This window comes from Ovis canadensis, chromosome 16 (assembly GCF_042477335.2).
Source record: "Ovis canadensis isolate MfBH-ARS-UI-01 breed Bighorn chromosome 16, ARS-UI_OviCan_v2, whole genome shotgun sequence".
Taxonomy (NCBI): Eukaryota; Metazoa; Chordata; class Mammalia; order Artiodactyla; family Bovidae; genus Ovis; species Ovis canadensis.
Genome location: NC_091260.1, coordinates 23,072,976 through 23,086,878, shown reverse-complemented (window position 1 = coordinate 23,086,878; position 13,903 = coordinate 23,072,976). Strand labels below are relative to the sequence as shown.

General features: G+C 41.6%; 2 protein-coding genes across 2 annotated transcripts in view; one reads left to right on the top strand and one right to left on the bottom strand.

Annotated features, from left to right (window-relative positions):
- Positions 1-5,085, bottom strand: part of SMN2 (survival of motor neuron 2, centromeric) — a 28,561-nt gene extending 23,476 nt beyond the window's left edge. Inside the window, exon 1 of the mRNA XM_069556262.1 lies at positions 4,899-5,085. Within this exon, the coding sequence (XP_069412363.1) occupies positions 4,899-4,988 (90 nt within the window). The 5' untranslated portion in view covers positions 4,989-5,085. The remainder of the gene's footprint in view (positions 1-4,898) is intronic.
- The window catches only part of BDP1 (BDP1 general transcription factor IIIB subunit), a 99,891-nt gene continuing 91,051 nt past the window's right edge, over positions 5,064-13,903 (top strand). The window contains exon 1 of the mRNA XM_069556219.1: positions 5,064-5,310. The gene's annotated coding sequence lies outside the window, so the exon portion shown is untranslated. The remainder of the gene's footprint in view (positions 5,311-13,903) is intronic.

Here is a 13,903-nt window from a genome sequence, read left to right as displayed (position 1 = left end):
TACCTCAGGCTTTAAAAGAAGAGGAGGAAATAAATGTTTAATGGGTAGAGTTTCAGATTTGCAAGATTTACAAGTTTTGGAGATGTACTGTACTACAATGTGAATATATTTAACACTACTGTAAACATACAGGCTTCTCAGGTGGCACAGAGATAAAGAATATTCCTGCCAATGTGGGAGACGCAAGAGACACAGGTTCCACCCCCAGGTTGGGAAGACCCCCTGGAGTAGGAAATGGCAACCCTCTCCAGTATTGCCTGGAAAACTCCATGGACAGAGAAGCCTGCCAGGCTACAGTCCATGGGGTCGCAGAGTTGGACACAACTGAGTGATTGAGCACACACAAACACACAGAAGTGTATGCTTAAAAGTAGTTGAGATGATAACAGTCTTTTTTTAAACCACAATTAAAAATTCTTGTGGCTCAGCTGGTAAAGAATCTGCCTGGGTTTAATCTCTGGGTTGGGAAGATCCCCTGGAGAAGGGAAAGGCTACCCACTTCAGCATTCTGGCCTGGAGAATTCCATGGACTGTATAGTCCATGGGTCGCAAAGAGCCGGACACAACTGAGTGACTTTCCCTTTCACTTCACTTTCAAAAACAAACACTTTGACAGGTCAGTGAGGCAACAAGTCCAACTAGAATAATTTCCATGCTATAGAGTAGTTGAAGGTAAGTTTGAATACACAATGTTGGTAAAGGGAAGACAGGTTACAAAACACCATCCGTCAGTATGTTGGATTTTATACAGTATTAGTCAACTCATGAACTCCAGACAGGCTGGATATAAAACTCATTTAGTTGTAAAATGAATGTCTGTTTTTCTTGTTAATATTCACTATTCAGAGAGAAAGAGGTTCTCATATAAAACTATTAATCTTGCTCTACGGTAAAAAGTACTTAAAAATCATTAAGTCGGGCTTTTCCGGTGGCCTCAGTGGTAAAGAACCTGCCTGCCAATGCAGGAGACATGGGTTCGACCCCTGATTGGGGAAGACCGCACATTCCTCAAGGGCAACTAGGCCTGTGTGTCGCAACTGTTGAGCCTGTGTTCCGGAGCCGCGGAGCCACGACTACTGAGCCCGTGTTCTGGAGTCTGGAAGCTGCAACTACTAAAGCCCTCGTGCCTTGGAGCCTGCATTCTGTAATAAGCCACTTGCATTCTGCAACAAGCCACTGCAATGAGAAGCCCTCACACAGCAAGTAGAGTAGCCCCCACTCTCTGCAACTAGAGAAAGCTAGAGCAGCAAGAAGACGCAGCGCAGCCAAATAGAAATAAATATACGCTTTTTAAAATAATTAAATCATTTTGTAGATAAGGAAAGTAACCACAAACAAGTAATTGACTTGTCTGAGGTTATGCTGCCCTTGGAATGGGAGATGTTCCTTAAAGCAGAAGATATTCTGCCAATGCAAAAGGTACTACTTATAAAAGAAAGTCACACTCTATCTTTAGAAGCGGGCACTCTTAAAAGACACAAATACACAGCAGTCCAAACTCATCACATTTCAACTGTTATAAGAAATTTCAAAATGAACAACCAAGATATCCATACAAAGTTATTATAAGAAGAAATATTTTAGGTGATAAAAATTCTCAACTAACAATCACGGAAGAAAACGCAATAGCCATCTGAAATTAAATTGTCAAACAAGCATTTTCAGTATGGAAAAAAACTGAAAATCAAAATTTCTAAAAACTCAGATGAGAAAAGAAGGCAATTGGGAGTCAAATTAGAAGTTAAACAAAATCAAGAAAGAAAAGGAAGAAAAAGTAAAACTGACTACAAGGTACCCAAAGAAGAAGATAGTTGACTGAACATCTAACGGGTACCAAGGAATAGATGAAAAGAAAGGAAAGAAGAAAGAAAGGAAAATAAAGTGGCAACTGGCAAAAAATATTTAGCATATGAGTAAATGGGGTTCCTGAAGAATAAAAGCTAAACAATTTAATAAACAGTAGTTAGGACTCCTGCTCTTACTGCTAAGGGTCTGGGTTCATTCCCTGGTCAGTGAACTAAGATCCCCCAAGTCTCGGAGAGGAGCCAAAAAAAAAGAATTAAAATATATCTATTCCATGACCCAGGCATTCCCCATAGAGAAATAAAAGCATATGCTCATACAAAGTCTTCTACACTAATATTTATGGTGTTTCTATTTTTAATAGTCGCAAACTGAAAGCAACCCAAATGTTCACGAATAAGCCAATGAATAAACTGCAGCATGTTTATGCAACAGGATTCTACAGCAATGAAAAAGAATGAGTAACTGATACATAAATGGATGAAACGCAAAATATGCTGAATAAAAGAAGCCACATTAAAAAAGATTCCGTGTTTGTAAAATTCTAGAAAATGCAGACTAAACAAGGGTGACAGAAAGTGGATCAGCAGTTGTCTGGGGACAGGACATGAAGAAGGATGAAAGGGAGGAATTACAAAGGGGTATAAGGAAATTCAAATAGTCCCACACTGGTAGCACATGCAGAAGCTGAGACAATATGAAGAGAACAGAGGACTTGTGGGTCCCCAGCTGCTCAGTCACCAGCTACTGCAACTCTGACAACTGTGTGCATGCAAACACAGGAAAGGTCTGAAGGAGAACCACCCACTAAGACCTTCACAGGCTCCTGCCCCACAGAAATTTCGAGAAAAATAAAATGATTATTGTTTCAAGCCACCAAGTTTCGGGTGACTTGTTACCCAGCAACAGCAAAGAGAACAGACCATCAGGACTGCCTTTCATTTGTTCCTCAGTCATCAACAGTAGCCCACCTCTGTCCCTACAGGCATTTCAAAATGAAATGTCTTCTTCACCTCTCTCAAATCAGTGTGCCAGAGGTGGGGAAGGAATCTTCCTTGTTCCTCACCTCCACTTCCAGATGATTCTTCCACCCTAAAACTCCCAGGTTTGAAAATTCTATCACCAAACTCTACTGTCCACTATCCCTTCTCACAGCAATCACCTACAGCCTCCTGGGTCACCCTGCTTCATTCCCTGAGGTTTATATCCCAGTACGCTCTCCAACACTACTCCTGTCATAAGTTCTGGTTATTTAAAAATCCATGTACATGTTCCTTCCAATACCCTATCCTTGTTAGTTCTTTAAGTGCTTTGCTACCAATGACCTTTTAGAGTGCCCAGTCCCTTCTATGGTCTTTAATATAACCATTAACTACAACCTCTCTATAAACTCAACTAAGAATCCTACTCTCCAGCTACCACCTGCCAGGCTCTACAACTTAATCCTAGTAGGTTGACGATGACAGTTATCTCACCTCCCTGGGCCTGGTGAAACTGTGACCTTCCCACTTGTTAAACTGTCTCTCAACATCCTAATGTCCTCTCTTTCTTAGCCAGCTTAAATTCCACCATCAGTCAAGAAGGTAACTCTCTGTACTGGCCTCCTCACTTCATACTAAGTTAAAACCATAACCACTATTCATTGACTTTGCCCTCGCACACCTGGATTTGAATTTAGCTAATGAAAAACAGATCATGCTATCCAGTCTCCTTTAAACTCATAACCACTAGGCCTTAAATGTTGCCTAGCAACAATTCCACTACATTTAATCCAACACTCTCCCACTTTCCTAGAGGCTCACTTCCTACCGTCTCTCTTCCCTAACCTCCAACACCTGACTCCTGGTCCCTCCTCACTATTGATGATTTGCTGCTTTTACTGAGAATAGCAACAATCAAAACAGAATTTTCATAATCTCCTGCCACTATATCTGCCCACCCACACAAATCTGTACCCATATAACTGAACATCCATCCTACCTACTCTAGAACAATGCTGCTGCAATCCTCTTCTTTCTTCTGCAAAATCAATTATCCAGCCCACAAACATGTTGAAACATTGTTCCCATCTTCAAAATAAAAAACCAATTAAGAATCCTCTTTATCTCACTCCCTCTCCATCTGATTTCTCTTCCAGTACCCACAATAAAACCTGAAATATTTGCTTATATGTATTGCCTTGAATTATTCCTCTCCAACTCTTGAACTCGCTCCAATCACATTTCACTCAAGAATGAGTTCTAAACTACCACAACATTGTTAATCGGCTATACCCCAATACAAAAGTTAAAAAAATATATATTTTAAGAATGAGTTCTAATCTTACCCCCTTATAAACCTGCTCTACCTGTAGTCTTCCCCATCCTAGTTAAAGGCAACTTAATCTTTTCAGTTCTTCAGAATAATCTTGGAGTTATCCTTCACTTTCCTCTCTCAAGCCTCTATTATTGTATCCACGTGCACAACCTGTTGCCTCCGATTTCAAAATATATCCAGATTCCAAGTGATTTTGCTCTTCACGGCTAACAATTGGATCATTTCAATAAACTCCTAACTAGTTTCCCGGCTCGGAGAAGGCGATGGCACCCCACTCCAGTACTCTTGCCTGGAAAATCCCATGGACAGAGGAGCCTGGTGGGCTGCGGTCCATGCGGTCGCGAAGAGTCGGACACGACTGAGCGACTTCCCTTTCACTCTTCACTTTCATGCATTGGAGAAGGAAATGGCAACCCACTCCAGTGTTCTTGCCTGGAGAATCCCAGGGACGGGGGAACCTTGTGGGCTGCCGTCTACGGGGTCACACAGAGTCGGACACGACTGAAGTGACTTAGCAGCAGTTTCCCTGCTTCGCCCTGGCCGGTCCCCACACACCTCCCACCCTCTTTCAGAGCTAGGGGGTGGACAGCCAACGGACAGTCAAGTAGCGGCAGCGCTCAAAGTCATTACGGAGCCCTAACTGGGCGAAGAAGGAGCTTGAGGCTGAGGCTCCCAGGTGGGGAAAGACGTAGAAACATGCGGATCACGGCCGCGCAGTGAGCGGACCGGCCCAGGAAGGAGTGCGGCGGTTGGTCGCGACAGCGGGGCCTCAACCTCACCTCGCCAGTGCCGCGCCGGAACAGTACCGAGTCCTCCGGCTCCGGGAAGCCGCCGCCACTGCCGCCACCGCCGCCGCCGCCCATCGCCATGGCTAGCCCGCTGCCGGGTGCGCGGCGTGGGCTCCGTCCCTCGGCGAGTGACGACTTCCGCCGCCCGGCCTCTGGGACCGGAAGAGCATGGCGGCCTCGGGGCTGCCGGCCGGCGCAGGGGTTTTCCGCGTGCTCTCTGCCCGCGGGCGCCACCTGCCTCTGTCGGCCTCCGACGGTCGCGTTGGCGTGCCCTCTCTGTATCTTTTAAGTTCTTTGATTTCACTCTTTCGTCTGCTCGTAAAGTGTTTCGACCCGCTTTTGTTTTAAACAATAAGTCCTCTTAGGAAAATGGTGTTCGTTGCAGGTCACTTAGAAAATATGGGTAAGCAAGAAGTAAAAATCAGTCCATTGTTAACCTATAATTATATAGCTGCCATTTTTTTAAAGTGCTTTTAAGACATTCATGTACTTGTGCTAAGTTGCTTCAGTCGTGTCCGACTCTGTGTGACCCTATGGACTGTAGTCCACCAGGCTCCTCTGTCCATGGGATTCTCCAGACAAGGATACTGCAGGGGGTTGCCATTTCCTCCTTCAGGAGATCGTCCCCATCCAGGGATTGAGTCTGCATCTCTTGCAGTCTTCTACATTGGCAAGGATGGAAGGATGTGTGCGTCCTTAGTCATGTCCGGCTCTTTCCGACCCTATGGACTGTAGCCCACCAGACTCCTCTGTCCATGGGGATTCTCCAGGCAAGAATACTGGAGTGGGTTGCCACGCCCTCCTCCAAGGGATCTTCACAAGTCAGGGATCGAACCCACATCTCTTGGGTTTCCTCCATTAGCAGGCAGGTTCTTTACCACTAGCGCCACCTGGGAAGCCCCTATATGTATTTATGTTCACAACAATCTTTTGAGTTAGGGGCTGTTAATACCATTTAATGGAGAAGGAAATGGCAGCCCACTCCAGTATTCTTGCCTGGAGAATCCCATGAACAGAGGAGCCTGGCAGGCTACAGTCTATGGGGTCGCACCGAGTCGGATACGATTGAAGCGACTTAGCATGGCAAGGCATTCCCATTTAAAGATGGGGAAACTGAGGCACAGAGCATTTACATAGCTGTCTGGAATCCAGCATTCCTTTAACACGGCCCCGCCATAGCATTTGGTTTAATATTCTCCCAAATCTTCTTGTGAGTTTTTGAACTTAAAAACATGAATTGTGTCGTTTTTTTTAATCTGTGTGTTTACATGGGTCAAGCAGGTTTTTAGTTCTTTGTAGAAGCTTACCCTATACTTTTCCAGTATTCCCGATTGAGCATTTAGACTTGCTAAATGGCTTCCATGTTCCTATTGTAGTTGAATTTTTTAAAAAAGTCAGGGAAATTTGAGGGCTCCCTTCGGCTTCTGTAGATACCAGAAATAGATGTATTTTTTAAACACTCACTTAGATTTCTTCAGTCATAATTCTCACAATGACAGTATGATGCAGAAGTTTAAACACTTTGGAACCAGGTTTCTTTTTACATTTTTTTAGACAGACTTTACATTTTATAATACTCATCTTTTAAAAAAAATTGTTGATTTTTGGCTGTGCTGGGTCTTCCTTGCGGCATGGTCTTTCTCTAGTTGTGGCAAGGGAGCCTATTCATTATTTAAGGCGTACAATTTAGCCGGTTTTAGTATAGTCACAAGACTGTGCATTTCCACCACTAAATTGCAAAATGTTTTAATCACTCCCCAAAAGAAACCTTGTATCCAGTAAAGTCTCTCCACATTCTCTCCTTTTTCCAGTCCCTCACAACCACTAACCTACTGTCTAGATTTGCTTGCTCTGGATATTTCATGTAAATGGGATCATATGTGATCTTTTGTGCCTTTCTTCACTTGGCATGTTTTCAAGGAGGAATTAGCTTTAATTAGTATTTAATGGCAAGTTTCTTTGTTGAAAAAGTATTTCTACTTACCAGAAAGTAGAGAACTAAATTTCCCCTTACTTGGTTCCTCAATAAAAATGAACTATGGTAATGTTTGTTATCAGAGAAAACGTTCTTTTTTTTCTTGATGGTGACATCCAGATTTGAATCACTATATGGATTTTACAAAGTTATTGCACATGATAGACAAAGCACTCAAAGCATAGGGTAGTGGATTTTCAAAGGAAACCATTTCATCAGATTTGAAGGCACTTATGTAAACATTAAATTTAACATCACAGTCATGGAGGGTACTGGGTCTGAGTACCTTGCCTGACACCTGGCAGGGGCCCCATACACATGGCTGAATGTGTAATACCCCCTACTGCAGGAACAGCTCCATTCTCCAAGGCCCTAGGACCTTCCTACAGGCTAGTCCTGGTGGTTCTGCCCTGTACACACAGCACTCTATTTTCATATTCTGTTTTTCCTGCTAGCAGCCCCTGTGAGCAAGTGTCTTCATGCTTTATGTCTATTCTCATTAGGCCAATTCAGAGTAAGTGATGCCTAAAAAAGTGTCTGGGAAATCAGTGAATTGTGGGAAAGTGTTTGGTAAATCAATGAATTGTGGGAACCCAACCCAGCTCTGACACTTCTGTCGGTAGGCTAGTCTACTAGAGGAACATTATTCACAGATGTATAAATTGCACTTGCATGAGAAAGAATTTCATTAAGTAGACCTCCAGATGTTCAAGCTGGATTTAGAAAAGGAAGAGGAACCAGAGATCAAATCGCCAACATGCATTGGATCCTTGAAAAAGCAAGAGAGTTCCAGAAAAATATCTGCTTTATCGACTATGCCAAAGCCTTTGACTCTGTCGATCAATACAAACTGTGGAAAATTCTTCAAGAATGGGAATACCAGACCACCTTACTGGCCCCCTGAGAAATCTGTATGCAGATCAAGAAGCAACACTTGGAAACAGACATGGAACAATGGATTGGTTGCAAATTGGGAAAGGAGTACGTCAAGGCTGTATATTGTCACCCTGCTTATTTAACTGTATGCAGAGTACGTCATGTGTAATTCCAGGCTGGATGAAGCACAAGCTGGAATCAAGATTGCCAAGAGAAATATCAATAACCTCAGATATGCAGATTATACCACCCTTATGGCAGAAACTCCAGTACCTCATGTGAAGAGTTGACTCATTGGAAAAGACTCTGATGCTGGGAGGGATTGGGGGCAGGAGGAAAAGGGGACGACAGAGGATGAGATAGCTGGATGGCATCACTGACTCAATGGACGTGAGTTTGAGTGAACTCCGGGAAATGGTGATGGACAGGGAGGCCCGGCGTGCTGCGATTCATGGGGTCACCAAGAGTTGGACATGACTGAGCGACTGAACTGAACTGAACTAAATGGCAGAAAGCAAAGAGGAACTGAAGAGGGACTGCTAAGTCGCTTCAGTCGTGTCCGACTGTGCGACCCCATAGACGGCAGCCCACCAGGCTCCCCCGTCCCGGGGATTTTCCAGACAAGAACAGTGGAGTGGGTTGCCATTTCCTTCTCCAGTGCTTGAAAGTGAAAAGTGAAAGTGAAGTTGCTCAGTCGTGTCTGACTCTTCGTGACCCCATGGACTGCAGCGTACCAGGCTCCTCCATCCATGGGATTTTCCAGGCAAGAGTACTGGAGTGGGGTGCCATTGCCTTCTTTGGAAGAGGGACTGTTGGACCATTTCTTAGCATCTGATCCAGTTGGTGAGGAAAGTGACAGCATGGAGAACAGTATGGAGGTTCCTTAAAAAACTAAAAAACTAAAAATAGAACTACCATATAAATCCTGTAATCCCATGCCTGGGCATACATCTGGAGAAAACCAGAATTCAAAAGATGCATGTACCCCAATAATCACTGGAGCACTGTTTACAATAGCTGAGACATGGAAGCAATGTCACTGACAGTAATATGGATAGACCTACTGAGTATTGTACTAAGTGAAGTAAGCCAGAGAAAGATACCACGTAATATTGCTTACATGTGGAATCTAAGAGAAAAAGATATAAAGAAACTTATGTACAAACAGAAATAGACCCACAGACATAGAAAACAAATTTATGTTTACCAAAGGGGACAGAGGGTGGGAGAGATAAATTAGGATTTTGGAATTAACATATACACCCAACTAGATGTAAAATAGATAATGAATACAGACTTATTGTATAGCACAGGGAACTATGAAACTCAATATTTTATAATAACCTATGAAGGAAAAGAATCTGAAAAAAATATGCATATATGTATGTATAACTGAATCACTTTGCTGTACACCTGAAACACATTTTAAATCAACTATATACTTCAATTAAAAAAAGAAACTAGGCATTTGACCATGTAAATAACAACTGACAAAAGTGACGTAAGTAAAACAAAAGGACAAACAATAATTTAGAAAATATCTGTAACAAGAAAAGTGAATATTCTTTAATATATATATAAAAAGCTTTGTCAAATACAAATAACAGCAAAGTAAGCTAGTCATAGAAGAAAAAAAACAAAAGAGCCAATAAATATTGAACAAATGTCCAAACTCTTGAAGCTCTGAATTCAGTCTGCTTGGATTCATATTCTTAACCTGCCACTAACTAGATGGGTAACCTTGGGGAAAGTGCTTAACCAAAACCTCAGTTTCCATAAAATCTATAAAGATGAGCATAACAGGACTTCCCTGATGGTTCAGTGGATAAGAATCTGCTTGCCAATACAGAGGACACAGGCTCGATGCTTCAGTTCAGTTCAGCCACTCAGTCGTGTCAGACTCTTTGCGACCCCATGGACTGCAGCACGCTGGGCTTCCCTATCCATCACCAATTCTCGAAACTTGCTCAAACTCATGTCCATCGAGTCGGTGATGCCATCCAACCATCTCATCCTCTGTTGTCCCCTTCTCCTCCTGCCTTCAATCTTTCCCAGCATCAGGGTCTTTTCAAATGGGTCAGTTCTTCACATCAGGTAGCCAAAGTATTGGAGTTTCAACTTCAGCATTAGGCTTCTAATGAATATTCAAGACTGATATCTTTTAGGATGAACCGGTTGGATGGTTGATCTCCTTGCAGTCCACGGGACTCTCAAGAGTCTTCTCCAACACCACAATTCAAAAGCATCAATTCTTCGGCGCTCAGCTTTCTTCATAGTCCCAACTCTCATATCCATACATGACCACTGGAAAAACCATAGCCTTGCCTAGACAGACCTTTGTTGGTAAAGTAATGCCTCTGCTTTTGAATATGCTGTCTAGGTTGGTCATAGCTTTTCTTCCAAGGAGCAAGCCTCTTTTTAATTTTGTGGCTGCACTCACCATCTGCAGTGATTTTGGAGCCCCCTAAGATAAAGTCTCTCACTGTTTCCATTGTTTCCCCTCTATATGCCATGAACTGATGGGACTGGATGCCATGATCTTAGTTTTCTGAATGTTGAGCTTTAAGCCAACTTTTCCACTTTCCTCTTTCACTTTCATCAAGAGGCTCTTTAGTTCTTCACTTTCTGCCATAAGAGTGGTGTCATCTGCATATCTGAGATTATTGATATTTCTCCTGGCAATCTTGGTTCCAGCCTGTGCTTCATCCACCCTGGCATTTCACATGATATACTCTGCATATAAGTTAAATAAGCAGGGTGACAATATATAAGCTTGATGTACTCCTTTCCCTGTTTGGAACCAGCCTGTTGTTCCATGTCCATTTTTAAGTGTTGCTTCTTGACCTGCATACAGATTTCTCAGGAGGTCTGGTATTCCCATCTTTCAGAATTTTCCAGTTTGTTGTGATCCACACAGTCATAGGCTTTGGTATAGTCAATAAAATAGAGATGTTTTTCTGGAACTCTCTTGCTTTTTTGATGATCCAACCGATGTTGACAATTTGAAATCTGGTTCCTCTGCCTTTCTAAAACCAGCTTGAACAGCTGGAAGTTCACAGTTCACAGACTTTTGAAGCCTGGCTTGGAGAATTTTGAGCAATACTTTACTAGCGTGTGAGATGAGTGCAATTGTGCGGTAGTTTGAGCATTCTTTGCCATTGCCTTTCTTTGGGGGTGGAATGAAAACTGACCTTTTCCAGTCCTGTGGCCACTGCTGAGTTTTCCAAATTTGCTGGCATATTGAGTGCAGCACTTTCACAGCATCATCTTTTAGGGTTTGAAATAGCTCAACTGGAATTCCATCACCTTCACTAGCTTTGTTTGTAGTGATGCTTCCTAAGACCCACTTGACTTCTCATTCCAGGATGTCTGGCTCTAGGTGAGTGATCACACCATCATGGTTATCTGTGTCATGAAGATCTTTTTTGTATAGTTCTGTGTATTCTTGCTAGCTCTTAATATCTTCTGCTTCTGTTACGTCCATACCGTTTCTGTCCTTTATTGTGCCCTTCTTTCCATGAAATGTTCCCTTGCTATCTCTAGTACTTGTTTGATGCCTGGCCCGGGAAGATTCCACATGCTGCAGAGCAACTAAGCCTGTGCGCCACAAATACTTGAAGCCCTAGAGCCCATGCTCAGCAACAAGAGAAGCCACCACAATGAGAAGTCTGCACACCACAATTAGAGAGTAACCCCCGCTCACCGCAACTAGAGAAAAGCCTGCACAGCAACAAAACCCCAACAGAACCAAAAATAAAGTATATACATAGTTATATAATTCTATATGTGTATATATATATACATATGTATGTATATGTATATATGTGTACATAAATGATCCCATAGGCCACAAGGCATGGTCAAAAAAAATACAGGATTTCTTATTCTTTATGAAGAATTTTATGAGTTTATAATTATCTCAAAATTTTAAAAAGATTAAAAAGATCAAGTACTTTATTTGAACCATGAATTCATTCAAGTAAGTGCCATAAAAATTAATCAAAAAACATTTGGAGTTAAATTTTAATGATTAATTATAACCTAGAAATCTTATCAATATCTATATCCTTTTGAAGATGGAAATTTTCTCTAGATTTTTGAGAATTAACGTTTATTTATTTATTTATTTATTGCCATGCCTTGAGGGCCTGTAGGATCTTAGTTCCCTGAAGTGACGTGTTAGTCCCTCAGTCATGTCCAGCTCTTTGTGACCCTGTGGACTGCAGCCTACCAGGCTTCTCTGTCCATGGAATTCTCCAGGCAAGAATACTGGAGTGGGTTGCTATTCCCTTCTCCAGAGAATCTTCCTGACCCAGGAATTGAACTGGGGTCTCCTGTACTGCAGGCAGATTCTTTACTGTTTGTTTACTAGTTCCCTGACCAGGGGTCACACCATCCCTACCCCCAACCCCTGCCCACTTTGGAAGCTCAGAGTCTTAACCACTGTACCAGCAAGGAAGTCTCAAGAATGAACTTTTGAAAAGTCAAAAGTCATTCCTCTACATAGGATATTTTACACATGAAAATTATTCATCTTTTAAGAAAGGAAATAAAGGGGGACTTCCCTGGGGGTCCAGGCGTTGGGACTCTGCCCTTCCACTGCAGAGGGAGTGGGTTTGATTCCTGGTCAGGGAACCAGGATCCTGCTGCATGCCACACAGTTTGGCCACACACACACAAAAAAAGAAAGGATGTGGCTTCAAGTATAATAAGCTCTTTGTACTCAAGGCTTATCACTCTGTAAAGAAATTCTGGAGATAGAATTACAGAAATCAGACTCATAAAGAATCTTTATGGTACAATCAGTCTTCTTCATTATATCTTTCATTGGAATGTAACTTAAGCTGTTGTAATCCTTTTGACCTTGTGAGCACCATCATATAAAATTGTTTTTTTTTTTTTTGCCATGTGGTATGTGGGATCTTAGTTTCCTGGCCAGGATCAAACCCATGCCCCTGGCATTGGAAGTGCAGACCTTTAACCACTGGACCACTAGGGAAGTTCCACCATCATATAAAGTTTTGAAGATGAAAGGTAACCCTCACAATAGAACACAGCTTTATTTTAACTTAAAATCTGTGTTAATATGAAGATAACTCAAGCTAAAACACATGTCTGCCTTATTCCTATTAGAGACACTTAGGATTCTATCCTGTTTATGTTGGTACCAGTGCTAAGTGACCTATCACAAGATCACTAGAACCATCATTAAGATGTTAGGTGAACTCTTGAAGATCTGTCCATTCATGTAGTGGTAGACGTAATAGATGGTTTGTAAAAACCTGAGTTGTATGATGTGAAAAATCAAATATTTGAGTAATACTTTAAAGTTATTCATCACTTCATGATATTTTTACTCTTCTTGCAATAAATATGCATGTTTACTTCAGAATAGAATGAGGTTTCAAATGTCAGTTTCTCTAAGTTAATGTATTTTCAAATTTAAAATCAAGTTACAAATTTTTGAAGAGTCTCAGAACAGATTAAAATTGGCAAATATAGATAAAGGCAGTGGATCAGCCAGTAAAAAGCTAGTATGAAGGTTAAAAGACAAAAGCAACTAAAACTACAATTAGATGTTAAGTAATGCATAAAATAAAAAGATATTAAATATATCAAAAACATAAAACATAGGATGTAGAGAAAAGGGAACACTTGTACACTGTTGGTGGGTATGTAAATTGGTGTAGCCACTGTGGAAAACAGCATGGAGGATCCTTAAAACACTAAAAATAGAACCACCATATGATCCAGCAATAACACTCTTTAGAGTATCTGAAGCAAGTGAAAACACTAATTTGAAAAGATGCATGCACCCCAATGTGCACAGCAGCATTATTTACAATAGCTGAGATATGGAAGCAACCCAGTGTCCAATCGACAGATGAATGGATGAAGATGTGGTATATATGTGTGTGCAGATTCACACACACACACAATTAAATATTACTCAGCAATTAAAAAAAAATGAAATTTTGCCATTTGCAACAACATACATGGACTTGGTGGGAATTATGCTTAGTGAAGTTAAGTCAAAGACAAATACCATATAGTTTCACTTACGTGTATAAACAATTAGACTGCAGTAAAAAAATATTAACATACCCATAAAAAAAGAGGCACTCTTAGAAGACTAAGAGTGAAT